The sequence below is a fragment of the Carya illinoinensis genome, chromosome 4 (genome assembly GCF_018687715.1).
Source record: "Carya illinoinensis cultivar Pawnee chromosome 4, C.illinoinensisPawnee_v1, whole genome shotgun sequence".
Lineage (NCBI taxonomy): Eukaryota > Viridiplantae > Streptophyta > Magnoliopsida > Fagales > Juglandaceae > Carya > Carya illinoinensis.
In genome coordinates, this window is record NC_056755.1 from 10,674,613 (window position 1) to 10,689,583 (window position 14,971).

Below are 14,971 nucleotides of genomic sequence, written 5' to 3' on the forward strand. Positions count from 1 at the left end.
TGATTTGGGATATTATCTGGGATATTGGCAAGGATTTGTTTAAAGGATATCTTTTAGGCCAAAATGAGATTTTGGCGTGCGTGGAAAACAGAAGTTTTATGGGATATGTGCATTTAGCATTCTTTTATGCATATTGTTGAGTATAATATATTTTTATCTTGTAGCGTTTGAATTTTTACTTACTTGCGACACTATTTTGGTACCGTAGATTTTGATACAGATGTCGAGGAGGAGAAGGATGAGCCCGAGGAGCCGGCTCTACCAGAGTTTTGATTTGGAGTTTTATGCATTGTAGTTTGGTTTTGAAACGATATTTGAAACTTGTAATATTTTATTATGTATGTTTTAATTGAGTTTGTATTAAACAAAAATTCTGATACTTAGTTATAAGATTTTTGTTATCCAATGCGTGTTTTTATTTACACACTTGTTACATGTACATACATTTGGCACTTGACGATAGGGTGGTAACCTGTATTGTCATCATTCCAACGTCTCGATTTCTACGTGTCCCTATGTGAGATTTGGAGGCGTCACACTTTTTATCTTCTTTATTTATTTATTTATTTATTTATTTAGTGGTTAAATAAGTACTTATAAATGATATTTTAATTTTTTTTAAATATCTAAAAATATAAAAAATACATAAAAATAAAATAAAATAAAACATTTAGCCTTCTCGATGGACAGTTTCAAGCATTTTTATGAAGAAATGATACGAGTCTCCCTTTCTTTCAACTCTGAGCTTATGTCTTCTATATATGAGTTTTACACCCCCATCATTTGATTCATTTCATATATTATATATCTCAAGATATTCTAGTTCTCAAGTAGAAATAAACTTTTATTCTTTAATGAGGTGGGCTTTAGGGGTCTCTTTTCCCTGCTCAAGCCCAATATCAGATTCCCTTTATTTAGCCCAACACTAGACAAAATTTAGAGGTGTAATTCAAAAATAAAAAATTTACTCATTATTTTTTTCTTATTATCTTCTCATCATTTTATAATATAATATCAAATATTTTTAATAAATTTTTTATTTATTTTTTAAATATATTATTAAAATTTATTTTTTTATTTTATATATTAATTTTTACAATATAACATATATCAGTTTATCTATTTTTCTTAAATCATTTAATATTATACTTTTTAATACTTTGATTCTAATATAAAATTAACAATAAGAGAGAAATTAATTTAAAATATTTATAATGATGAATATTTTTTTCTATATTTAGTGAGTTCATGTAATAAAATATAAAATAAAAAGTAGAATACAAAATTTATTGAATGGGACTTTTGAGAGAATTATTTAAAAAAAAAAAAAAAATTGTATTATAGAGCATTTATTTAGAGTGTTCTTAAATTATAGTTTTACAAATAAAATAATAAATAATTTTTAATTATTTAATACCATAATGAGAAAATGATAAAAATGGGGGTAGTTTCAAAATTTGTCATAATTATTGTACCGTTAGGGGATTATGAACAAATTTAATAGAAAATGAAAAGAAAAATAAGAATCACTCATCCCTTATAATATGAACGTGGCAGTCTGGGACACACTCCTCAAAAGTCAAACGTATCAAACTTCCGAGTTTCCTTTGTTTTTTTGGTTTTTTTTTTTTTTTTGAAAGGGATCAATTGATCAAACTTCGGAGTTGAGACTTACGCCGTACTTCCTTTCTTCCTTAAATCCTTCCTCCCACTTTCTGTCTGTCGGAAAATATACGTTACAATTTTCAGATTCAGAATCGTAACCCTTGCCTTTCCATGGAGGCCGCTCCCTCGCCTCCTCAGGAACCTCTTCAATCCAGTGCCTGCGCCCCCACCATCGATTTAGTTCCAACTCCGGCGGTCGAAGACCTTTCTCTTCCTTTATCTAAGGATTCCTCCGGCGACGAGAATTCGAAGCCCATCACCATCGTCCAAAAGAATAAGACCAGGAAAAAGAAGATTAAGAAGAGAAGGGTATTCCGAGGTGGATCTGATTTATTGTCTAATTCGTCGTCTGCTTGTTCTTCCTCATCCTCTTCTTCCTTTCCGGCCGCGCGCTTGGTGCTGAAACGCCGAAGCCCTAGGCCCCTTTTCGGTGCGGCGCGGCGCCGCGAGGGTAATGTGGCCGCGATTGCTCTACCTTTCGGAATGTCTGTCGCAGCTCTTGTTGCTCTGGTTCGAAACTCAAACCTTTTTTATTCTTGTCTTCTTTCTTGTATTTTTTGTCATTTCTATCTTTTGTTTTTAGTCGGAAAATCTTGGTTTGGTGGCGAAGTTTTATTTTGATGGCGGGTTTCCTTCTAATTCCGGTTCTTTTTTATTGTTCTTATTTGCTGCTGAATCTTTTTATTTGATAGGGATTTTCAAATCCTAAATTGGGTGAACAGGATTTTGATTTCTTTTTAATGATTAAATGCACTTGAGTTTTGCACCCAGTGGGATTTAGGCAGAGAACTCAGACATGGGCTATGATTATAAAGAAAAAAAAAATTGCGTAACTCAAAACACTATCACCATGTGAAAAGTTAAGTGCTTTGTGTGGGGTTCGTCTGAATTCAAGTAATTTTACTGAGCAAATTTGGCCACGAGGACTAATATGTAATGAACAATGTGTTTTACTTGTTTGAAAGTGTAACATATGCCACTTAAAGTATCGCTTGCGTAGATTTAAAATGGAACTTGTTTGATATATGTGCCTCCTTTTTTTGCTTTTTGTGGCTGACTTATAAAAAAATGTTGATTCTAGGTTCTGGAAACGAAAGACCCAGCAGGTGGAAGGCTGTCTGTGGATCATCTTTCAATGGTATAATCCTAGCCCTCTTATACGATTAACACGATTATAAACTTTGCCTAACCTTAGAGGGATCTATTCGGTCCTAGACCACATTGCTTTCCATTTATCATTCTTGGCATGCCCAAGGAAATTAACCAGTTCGTAATTTTTTGCACTGTTTGGGCAAACCTCTTGTACTTATTCTAACATGCTTATTATATGTGTTTGAGTTTGAATGATATATTCAATGTTGATTCATTCTTGCTTGTAGATCTGCACTTTGGCTGTCAGAGAATCTCTAGTCAATGTAAGCCAGATCTTAAACTGCTGACTCATCCATGACTCTGGTTTTACAAGTTAAGTTTCCCCTTGTAGTTCTTGCCAACATCACTCGATACAAGCAGCTAAATTTTTATCTTCATGCCTCTTTTGATTGCCTCTCTGGTAGCAGGTCTTTGGTGACAAATGCGATTGTTTTATGAATAATTTTGAAAAGTCATTTGGGAGCACCTTGAGGACACTTAGAGCGATCAATGATTCATATTTGGAAAAGGGAGGACAACATTTTAGCAACTTAAAAGTAGAAGGTTCTGCTTCACCTACGAGTTTTAACAAAGAAGGTTGCATGAGCAATTCTGCTAGAGAAGATTTTCAGTCAGAGGCATTCATGCAAACTTTTGCATGTCGGGATCTTTTAAATACCAGTGATGAGATAAGAGAGAATATGCTAACTGATTCTGGTAATCAGGAGTTTTCCCTGCATGGGCAAACAAACCAATTGGCTAATATCTTGCCAAGCATTTCTGGTTCTGTAATTGGGCAGTCCATGGTTAGCACCATTCAGAAATCTGTCGCAGAGCACACCCGTTCTAATGACCTTAAGACTTTCGAGCTTAGTCTTGCAATGGAAAAATTGAAGTTGAAAGAGACCCAGCTGGCTCTCAACTTAGATTTAAATCATCTAGAGCGATCAAAGTTGGCCATGGGTATATCAAAGGCGTCCTTTAAAGCTGAAAAATTCAAGAGCCAATTAGAAGACATGAGACACGCTGAGCTGCTTAGAAAGTGCATAGACTGCCTTGTTACTGGTCTGCTTTTCATGTCAGCTTCACTGATATATGGTGCTTATGTGTTTTCATACAAGAGGATTACTGACGCAACTGAATCTTGCACATCTTCACCCCAGGCAAGCATCATTTCTCCCTGGTTTGATGATTCTCAAAGATCCTGTTGCTCTTGTTTTGCACATCTTTACTTGCTTTTAAGTTTCACATATTATTATAGACTTGTTGTTCTTGTAGCAATAGGGATAAGAGTAAGAAATATATGTTGTTTGGATATTTATATGGTAATTAAATAGATTGCATTTCAAAATAAAATCCAATAATGTGAGTTCTCCAATACATCGATTATATCCCCAAATTACATTCATATAAAATAGAATGATAAGAGGCAAAACAGTCTGTGCTCTCGAAATTTTTTCCAGGACTTGTTTTGTCCAAGGTTATCTCTTAGTGGAACTCAATTTCTTTTGCCATGCCTATTGCTTTTATCAATAAAATTCTTCTTGACCTATAAAAAATAAAAATAAAAAACAATTTCTTTTACTGCTGCTGTTATTTTTAGAAATTTTCCGATCTTCAAATTAGTCGTCTGACATGAGTAGGACTCACATAAGACTGTGCACGACTCAACATATAACAGATGATTTAAAAAATAAATAAATAAACCTACATTTCTTGCCAATGCTAATTTGCTTGTTTAGGGGACAGATGATGTTATTTTCTCTGTTTCAGGAGTCCAAGTCTTGGTGGATCCCAAAGCCGGTGGCATCTTTTAATTCAGGGCTGCACATCCTCAGGTGTCAGGTTCAAGTTGTGAGTCGAATGCTGTTTGGTGTCTTAATGATTGTCATAATTGCTTGTTTGCTTCTCCAGCGTTCAGCAACGACAAAACAGATAATGCCAGTCACTTTCATGCTTTTGCTGTTAGGACTTGCCTGTGGTTTTGCAGGCAAGCTTTGTGTGGACACACTAGGAGGGAGTGGGTATCATTGGCTCCTATATTGGGAGACACTCTGCTTGCTGCATTTCATTTCTAATGTATGTACATCATCGTTGTTCGGTATTCTCCATGGACCTGTCAATGTGTCTCAAGGAACCAAAGGCAATGTTATATTACCCTACTGGATCCGTCGGTTTCTGTTCTATGCCACCTTGCTCCTGTTTCTGCCACTACTCTGTGGTCTTGTGCCTTTTGCGAGCCTTGGTGAATGGAAAGATCACTTTTCACTGCGGGTAAATGATTATCTGTTTCCTGGTGATTGAAGCTAGAGTTGGGTCTTTGAGCAGCCTAACTTATGAGTCTACTGTATTAGAAGCTGCCAACAGTTGTATATACTGAAGATAGCTCTGCTAGCACAGCCAGGTGTATTTATTCACGTGTTAGTTACCATGTGAGCCGTTTTTCTCTACTTGGGTCATGTGAGAAGATGTCAGGGATTCTGCTTGGTGTGAATTGTAATGTGATGCTGTTGTATCTTAGCCTTGCATTAAACTTAATAGATAATAAATTTGCTCTTGTATCATTCTGTTTTGATCTGTAGAAACCGGCACAAACCGGTTGAATGTCCACCGGAGGTGAGCCAGACCCATCTGTCTTTTTTGTGAGTTGGATTAATTGCCACAATTTGATGACATAAATGCTGAATGTATTCAATGCAAGGTTTTGAATTACGTTCCATTTCAGCTGGAATTTGCCGTTCTAGTATAATGTCCGGTACATTCTATTACTCCATTCTATTTTGCTTCAAATTCTGGTTCCGTTTTGGTTATTTTGGTCAAATTTCAGTCATTTCGGCTGGAATTGAACATTTTGGTCCCCTTTCCGTTTTAGGTTATTTTTATAATTTTCTTATACTTAAATAATATTTTTGTAAATTTGAAATCTAAACTATATTTAATTAATTATAAAATATAATATTTATATAATTTTAATTTTTTTATAACTTTAAATGTCTCATCATTCTCTATTTTTTTAAAATATCATTATTTTTAATAATTTATCTATTCTTTCATTTTGTTTCCTTATTTTTGTATCTTAACTCAAGTTTATGATTTTTTTTAATATATATTTATTTTATAAATATTCAATTCTTCTACATATATACACATATACATGATACATACTTATATATATATTTATTTCATTAGTTGTTAGTTTATATATACATATAAATATTTATATAATTAATCTCGAAACATATCAGCATCGAAATATTTCGTTCCAATGTTTTAATCAAAATAGTCATCAAAACAATATTCAAAACTTTGATTCAATGCTTTTAAAATTGATTCATCATTATTTCAATCTGATTTATTTATTTTCACATCCATTTACACGCCATATCTCATGAAGTAGAGGTGGAGGTGGCTAGTTTGAGAATCTCTCGCCACTTCGCACATTGGACAATGATTTGCTCTTGGCAAAATACACAGACAAGCTCTTTATTTCTTATTGTTTGCAAGATTGACATTTTAGTTGTGCAAAACTAAAGTCAATGGAATAAAAAACAAATATTCCTGAGAGAAATGGAAGAACCACAACAAACCTGAGACGTCGAAAACCCTTGAGTATTTAACTTGGGAGCTCAATAACTCATTTTAAAAATTTTGAAAAGCCTCAATAATGTATCTTACAATTTCATCCTATGGTGAGAAGAGCATCTCATTTGTCTGTCTACAAATTCTGAAACTCTAGTTTACATCCTCTTTTCCTCAGAGACACTTGCGCTCTGTCTATTAATGTGACACAGGCAACCGGGGCTTGCCTCCTAAAGGGGGGGAAAAAACTTTGGGCATCTTAGCTGCTTTGGCAATCTTGGCAGGCTGAGACCACACCTCGGCCATACTGATCCTCGAGATCAATCACAGAATCTCGTGAGCTTTTCCATAATACCTGTTTATGAAAGGAGCCTGCAAGGCCAAAGCACCAGACAAAAATGGTCACATACTTCCAAAGTTTTGCAGTTATAATTTTGAGGAAGACATGGCTTACTTCATAGCAGGCAAGGGGTCTACTTCAAAAAATTTTAAATAAATAAGGATGATTAAGAAACAAATCCTCAGCGCCTAAATCCATGTCCGAAAAGCCAATGCAGAAAAGAAGTAAACAAGTCCTACTCTTAAGCTTTGTCTCTATTCTCAGAGTACATACCAAGTACAATGCATCGAGGAATAATAACTTGCAGGACTTTCAGATTCTTGATATCGATAGTCAGGTATAAGTTCTCTTATAAAATCATGCTTGAACTTTTCTTTCTATTCTTTTTATGACGTTGAACCTCCCCAAGGAAGGACCCTTTGAACCCAACCCAGGAGAGTAAACCCGGATATACAACCCCACCCACCAGAACCACATAATATCAGACAATCCATGAAACATTTAGAACCAAGGAGTACAGCTCAACTAGGTTGCACCATGACCGGTAAAAGTCATGCTCAACTTGTCACAGCATACATCACAAAAATTGAAGCAAATATTTAGAAAGAGTCCAAGTCTGAGAAATGAATGAAATTTTGCACTCCCAACAAAGGTTAACTCTGCTTTGACCAAACAGACGTTTTCTGTTCTAACTACTTAAGGGTGTAGAAAAGGAGGGAGTTCATATGTTCTTCTCTAAAGGGGAAATCTTTCCTCAAGTTTCTGTAAAGGGGAAATCCTCCTTGATCAGAAAATTGAATCCTTCACGGTATCCTTCGGAGTTAATAAAAATTAAAATGACCAATCCAACCATTCAACGAATAACTTAGTAAATGGCAAACTACAGAGTCTCTCTTTTTTTCTTTTTTTTTAATCAATCTTTTACTAAATGACAACTGGTAATAACTCATAATTTTGACAAGTCATATACAACTCAGCTTTCTTTTTCAGATTGAACTTTTAAGCCCATTAACACTTCAAAACTTCAGAAATAATGCGGCAATAAACTGATTTGACCACAAGTTGTAAACAATCAGAGTTAATATCAAAGACTAACCTTACATGCTTTGTCAGCATGCAATATGCGTATGTGCAGATCAACTATTCATAACCTAGAAACTACAAATCAAAATCCTATCCGAGTCATTATTAGTATTTAAAACCTAAGATATTGTAAGTTGAATCCCGAATGCCTGGGTGGGTGGGGAGAGGGGACGTTATTATAAAACTCCAACATTTGGTACACCCGAGTTATTTGTAAAGCAGTGATTTCCAAAGATTTACCTTAACATTTGATACGTCAGGTGAATCTGGTGTTGGCACAGGGTAGAACTTGTAAAACCTCATATTCTCAAACGCCGCCTTAGTTTCCTCACTCATCTCTTCAAGCGCTTTTTTCCGAGCTTCCCTTGCCTATGAAAGAAGAAATTAGCAAACCTAATAAAAAATGTAAGCTCTTGAAAATGACACTTGACAACCATATCTGCCCAAGTACCTACCTCTCGATTAGCTTTCTTCGCCTCTCGAACTTTCTCCTTAACAAACTCCTGAAAAAGAGGAGGGGATCAACTCCTGTGTTGGCTTCTACAGATAGAAAAACTACAAATTACTTGCACATCAGTTGTTATTTTACCTTGAAGGCATCCTTTTGATCTTCAGACAATTCCTCTTCCTGGATTAGCTTGTCTGTGAATTCCTACAAATTATAGCTGCAATTTAGTACAATATCCGCCTTTTGCCCTTCTCCAATCCTGCTTCTTATTACCCTTTTTCAATTTTTTGTTCTTTCCACAGAACTGACAGGTGACTGCAAGACCTCATCTTACACAAGTTGGGAAAATCCCATCCTCAGTTCAGATATTTCACATTAGAGTTTATTAATGTAATAAAAAGTTGTCAGTTACATGAACAAACACATATAAAAAAATGACTGCCATAAAAAACAAATTCAAGGAGAAAGTTTGAACATCAATTGATTAAATGGGCAAATCCATCAAATGGCATAATAATTGCAGTAATTAACACAGGACTCAATAGCCATAGTGAATTAAAGTGAGAAGACCACAGGACTATAAATTCACGACTGCATTTTAGTATATAATAGAAGAAAAATATTGAAATTGATTCGGTACCTCAAGTTCATCTAACTCCCAATCAAATTCAAATGGCATAATAATTGCAGTAATTAACACAGGACTCAATAGCCATAGCGAATTAAAGTGAGAAGACCACAGGACTATAAATTCACGACTGCATTTTAGTATATAATAGAAGAAAAATATTGAAATTGATTCAGTACCTCAAGTTCATCTAACTCCCAATCAAATTCACAGAAAACCTGCACGGAGAGAAAGAGAAGTCAATTCACACAAGATTTAGGAGTCCATCTTCCATTATTATTCCAACTCCATTGAGCATCATGGAGGGATGTATAACAAAAGTTTGGATTACTTGGATGAACTTAATTCCATCTATATCCAAATAAATACAAGCATCATATTTAACCATCACATTTTGTAAGCACCATTATTTTACCAGCACATTTCATAACCTACCGGCTTTGGTTCTGCTGGAAATATTATTTGAACCTCAGTACTTTGCTCCAATTCATCTTCCTTTAAGGGCTGGTAAAAATCTGCCAAAAGAATTAGTTCAATTACATAGTGGCAAAGTAACAAACGTGGGAAGAGTTTTAAGTCTTCTCCAAGATGCTTCAGGAACTGTCTATAGGGTTTCGTAAAGCCAAAAGAAAAATCAAGAGAGTTTTTAAAGCTTTACTTTTTTTAAAGCCAGTTATAAAGACATTGATCATCCAGTCAATCAGGGTAAAGAGGGAGCTCATTGTCTTGTATTCTTTGGTAAGTGGTGATAAAGTTAATGTTGACGCAGCAATTTAAACAGTAGAGATTTGAGAACTAACAAGGCAAGCAGTACTCGTATTTCTTGACACGGTCTAACTTCAAGTGTTTCAAAGCAGCCCTGCACAAACAATTCATAAACAGAAGGAATAGTAGAGGTTATTATCTTGGGAATTAAAATCAAATCCATTAGCAGAGATAATACTTTGCTCTAGATTAAAATTGTGTATGATGCAGAAAAAAATCATAAATAACAAGGACTACACCAGTGGGAATCCAATACACTAACAACCTCTATAGGGGCCAAATTGAAGCCACTAGCAAACTATAGGGACCAATAATGGATTTAACACTTAGTGAGATTTCATGCTTTTCCTCCTCTTTTTCATTCATTCTTTCTTCCTGCCAACATACTTCATGCCTCTATCCAACCCCCCCCCCCCCCCCCCCCCCCCCACCACCCTCCAAGCGGCGTGTGGGTGTTGCTAACCCTCAAATGAACTTTTTTGGGCAAGGGGGAGGACAGGAACTTCCACTTGGTAAGCTGGCCCAAGGTGTGCTCCCCATTTTCCAAAGGAGGTTTGGGTATACAAAGAATGACCACGTTCAATAGCATTTTATCGGGGAAGTGGCTCTGGCACTATGCGAATGATAGAGGAAGTCTTTAGAAGGAGGTATGGTCTTGAAGTATGGTAGTTGATGGGGTGATTGGAGCTCCAAAGAGGTGAATGGGAGTTACAGTATTTGGTTATGGAAAAATATTAAAAAAAAAAAAAAGAAAGAAAGAAAGAAAGAAAAGATTAGGCAGAAATTTTCCCAACACTTCATATATAAGTTGAGGAACAAAACAAGGATAAAATTCTAGGATGATGTATTGTGTGGCGACCAAACCCTTTCTCAGATCTATTTGCCATAGCTAAGGAGAATAATCATAAATGGCAGACATCTTTTTTGTTATCAGTGCATTGATGGCACACAACTTAAGACTATCAAATGGATTTTTTCCCTCAATGAGAAGTGAGGTTTTTTCGAGTAGGATTGGGAGGTTGCTTCACTACCGCCTTTTATGCTAGGGTATATTCTAATTGACTAGGACTGGGATGGGAAGATAAGATGCGGTGGAGCATATTGAAGAGAGGAGTGTTTCAAGTAAAGTCCTTTTACAACACACAAATCCCTTATGACACCATTACCTTTTTTTTTGTCCCTTATCACCAGTACATTTTCATAAAAGACCATTTGGAGGAGCAAGGCCCTAATGAGAGTTGCCTTCTTTACATGGACAACTGCACTCAGTAAAATCCTTCCCCCAATTTAAGAAATTGTCTTGTCATGGTGGTAGATCTTTTAGAATGTTGGTGGGAGGTATAGTGAGAGATTGTGGAAGATGATCCCAATTTACTTGATGTTGGAGGGAAAGAAATGACTGTAGTTTCATTGACACCCAAAGAACATCAAGACTTTTTGTAGGCTTTCCTTTTTTATCTGCTAACCCATGCACCTCTAGCCTTACTTTGCAGGATTTCCTTACAGTAGTTTCATTGACACCCAAAGAACATCAAGACTTTTTGTAGGCTTTGCTTTTTTATCTGCTAACCTATGCACCTCTAGCCTTACTTTGCAGGATTTCCTTACTGTAGTTTCATTGACACCCAAAGAGCATCAAGACTTTTTGTAGGCTTTCCTTTTTTATCGGCTAACCTATGCACCTCTAGCCTTACTTTGCAGGATTTCCTAACTGTTTCCAATTTTTTGCACCAGCTGTATTTGTTGTATAGCCCCCAGTGTGCTTCAATTATAGGTTGTTCTCTTTCATTGATTATTAATAAAAATTATATAAAAAATTTAACCACAACCAAACTTCTTCTCGGCCTTGTCAAACCCATAAATTTTATTTAAGAGCTTTAACAAACCCACTATCAATTACAATCTAAACCCAAAAAGGGTTCAGATTTGTTTCTTTGAACTTTTCAACCCCAAGACAACACCCTTGACTACAGCTTTCCTTCTTAATTTCAATTCTAAACCCTCCTGTATATACCCAAAATCCAAATATTTTTCACCTTTTTGAGCCCCAAACCTAGCATACAGCCACAAATCCCTCAATTATCTGTTCTCTAAAATTTCTATAATCTCTACTACTTTTCTTGCAAAACTTCCTTCCAAATAAAATGAAATTCCACATTTTCCTTCCCACAAGTATAAACCTAGAGCCACAACCCGCCTAATTTGTGTTCTGATAGAATAGGAACAGCCAACCTATATTAATGGTAGGAAACTGCTAATCTACAAATTTAAGGGGCATCAACAATGAAGAGAGAAAGAATGTAAATAGTACCTGCCTCAATTGCAGGTAAAAAATATATGAGAATATAAATATATATGTATGCATGTATGTCTTTTTGTAAAGAGAGAGGAAGAGAGATAATGCAATGGCATAGTACCTTCTTTGAGTACATCTCAATATAAATATTTGAGAGTGCAGTTTATCAACTTGGCTCTCTCTGTAGAAGAATTAAAATGTGTAATTACATCAGAAATCTGAAGACTTTGGAAGACGGCCATAAGAAATAATCCATAAAATCAGTTGAAAGCAATATATTCAGTACCTGTTCTCAAGAGGAATATAAGGAACCCAGTCCATTTTCATTTGTTTCATTGGGATAATTTCTTCAGACTCTCTCTGAACCGAGTTTATCCCAATCTTATCAGAAGGAGGGAAGGGAGATACAACCTGTTAAACAAGGTAAAAAACCAGTCATTTTTTTAATCAACAAGAAGCTAAATCAATTAAAGAGCAAGAAAATGGAAATACTTATTGCAACACGAGCAATTATTTACTAGCATCAACTGTAATAAATATTTGATCAAATCCTTTGTTGCCTACAGTATAATTAATAAGATATAAGAAGAGCGATTATTGAGAAATCAAAAGACATGATTGCACCAGAGTCTAGTAAGAAATGAAAAAGAATATACATCTTTTAGAAAAAAATGGCAGTCTGCAGAATATTATAAGAATAAATGAAAAGCTCTAATGGTGTGACAGTCCAGAATCAACATTATTGGAAACCTAAATAACCACGTGACAATTCAAGTTATATACAAACTGTATCACTCATCTTACGTATTAGACATTTAACACTTACAATTGATAAAACAGACAGATATGACAAAAAATGAAGAAGATTCTCAGTAAAGTTTCACCCAAAAATAACATCAACAGGAGAAACCCAAATGTATCATATTGCACTAATCACCTGCATACTTGGATAGCACCTTTTGTGCTTTTTAAGGAAACTTATACTACTTATGCAAAAAATATATATCAAAAGTTTTAGTCTTTTAGTATAAGACAATATAACTTTTGTGAGTTAATATGCCCACGGATTACCGATTACATAAAAAAACTCCTAATTGTGCATCCAAGATGCAGTAACCCAAAGCTTCAAGTGAAATTTAGGGCAACACAATTCATGATAGAGAAGACTCGAGCATCTAAGAACAGCAACTGTATGATTTAAAGCAGCTGCAAAATTACAACCCCTAACGGACTAACTTCCACAGATCAACTTTATATACATTGATCATTACCTAAATCACCTAGATAGGTGATTTCATATAAACTTAGTTTCAAATGAATGTGCAAAAGCAACAATACAGAATAACTTACAGCCACTATAACAGGTATGCAGATAACTTTGCTATCACCCTTGAAAAAGACCAATTGAGCTGCAGTAACGTAAATGATGTGAGAACAGAATGTGAAGGGGAAATGAGAAATAATTGACGTCTAGAAACTTGGTGACTGAAATGTAATCAGATATAATTCACATGAAATAAAAAATGTTCTCTCATTTAATTTATTAAGTAATCCAAGTCAGTAAGACACTCACGTTCTGTACAACCAAAGAGATAAACTTTCTTCCCATGTAGCTTCCCCCCTTCTTCAAATGCATCCTGACCACAATTAGATCATTTCTCTAAGAACTAATCATTCCAAGTAAGCCTTTAGACTAATGAAAACGTAAGTTGTTACTTACTTCTAGATTTGAGAAATTCCACTTGAATTGGTAGACTGAGTCCAATTGATCCCACTGATACATTTTTTTGGTAATATATAAGCCAGAAAATGACAACAACAAGAACCTAACATGAGATAATCAAAAGATTTATCGAACCTCTGTCCCAACTGGGAATGCTTCCTTCCATAGGTCTTCCTGCATAAGCAAGACAGAAACAAACCATAATAGCTTCAGATATGTGCATCTCATTGTGGAGACACTACAGTGAATTTTTCGCTAAGCAAAACAAAAACATAAACCAAGACTGCAAGAGTGATGCCTTGTGATAAACTATACTTTGCCATAGCAATGCTTAGCAAAGCTATGACTCAAAATCCGCTCACGGTAAAAGTTAACAAAGGAAAATGATATATATATATAACATGCTTCTATGTGAATTCTTCTTCTTCTTTTTTTGTCTTAAACTGCTTGAAATCCTAATCGAGCTAAAAAATCCACTCAGCGGAGCTCCATGCAAGTACTTAGGTTAACTCAGCCAAGTGTTCATATATTCTTCGAAAATAGAATTGGCATGATACATTAACATTCTTCTATTTACTGAATTTCTTCAGCAACCAAATGGAGACAATCAAAATTGTGTTTGTCATCGTCGGCCTAAATAACGCAGATAAGAAATTTTATGATAACACTAACAACAATAACAATAATAATCACAACACAGTCATACATTGCAAACATACCACGAGGAGCTTCAAGAATTGGAGTAAATCATACAATGCTAATGCAATTCGTATCCAAATGAAAATAGCTTGTTTCCACGAATCAAAACGACAACCAACCAATCCGATATACAGAGTCAAATTCAATCGAGTTTGCATGCGATAACTAGGAAAGTGAGGTATACCAAGTTGCGCTTATCCTCGAAGTACTCGGGCTCGGAATCGGGTTTGCTGGCCTTGACCCGCTTAGCCCTAGTAGAAGTTGCTTTCTTTGACTTCTGAGGGCTCTCCTGCGAAGGCTTGGCTTCTTCCCTCTGACTCGCCTTCCTCTTTGCACCTTTCCTCATTGTTATTTGCAGCTCACAAAGATAGAGATACAAAATGGACAGAGATAGAGAGACTGAAGGAACAGAGATAAACAAGTTTGGGGCTTTGATTCGAAAGCGGTGGATCCAGATTTTGGAAATATGAAACTGAGAGAATTACAAAATTTAGTAGCAGATATATATAATTATATATAAACACACGCGCATGTATATGTATATGGATGTGTATATATGAGAGGGTTTGTGCGTGAAATAAACGCGGATGGTCCGAATTTGAAGAGAGTGAGAG

General features: G+C 35.4%; 2 protein-coding genes across 3 annotated transcripts; one reads left to right on the forward strand and one right to left on the reverse strand.

The window, feature by feature from the left end:
* The first annotated feature begins 1,603 nt into the window (after window positions 1-1,603).
* Window positions 1,604-5,515, forward strand: LOC122307442 (protein CPR-5). 2 transcript variants are annotated; one of them, XM_043120337.1, is made up of 5 exons: window positions 1,604-2,175; window positions 2,747-2,803; window positions 3,045-3,080; window positions 3,222-3,959; window positions 4,570-5,515. In XM_043120337.1, exons 1-5 carry the CDS (start codon window positions 1,777-1,779, stop codon window positions 5,098-5,100), a joined length of 1,761 nt encoding a protein of 586 aa, XP_042976271.1. In that variant the 5' UTR covers window positions 1,604-1,776; the 3' UTR covers window positions 5,101-5,515. The 2 variants fall into 2 exon arrangements, with proteins under 2 accessions (XP_042976271.1, XP_042976272.1); XM_043120338.1 differs by having other exon boundaries at window positions 1,605-2,175; window positions 3,225-3,959.
* Window positions 5,516-6,384: 869 nt separating this feature from the next.
* Window positions 6,385-14,971, reverse strand: LOC122307680 (protein HEAT INTOLERANT 4-like). Its single transcript, XM_043120713.1, has 14 exons — window positions 14,542-14,971; window positions 13,794-13,832; window positions 13,656-13,709; window positions 13,509-13,572; window positions 13,286-13,344; window positions 12,222-12,346; window positions 12,057-12,116; window positions 9,675-9,733; window positions 9,310-9,389; window positions 9,054-9,092; window positions 8,388-8,450; window positions 8,254-8,301; window positions 8,039-8,167; window positions 6,385-6,747 (listed from the first exon to the last, which is right to left on the reverse strand). Exons 1-14 carry the CDS (start codon window positions 14,701-14,703, stop codon window positions 6,700-6,702), a joined length of 1,029 nt encoding a protein of 342 aa, XP_042976647.1. The 5' UTR covers window positions 14,704-14,971; the 3' UTR covers window positions 6,385-6,699.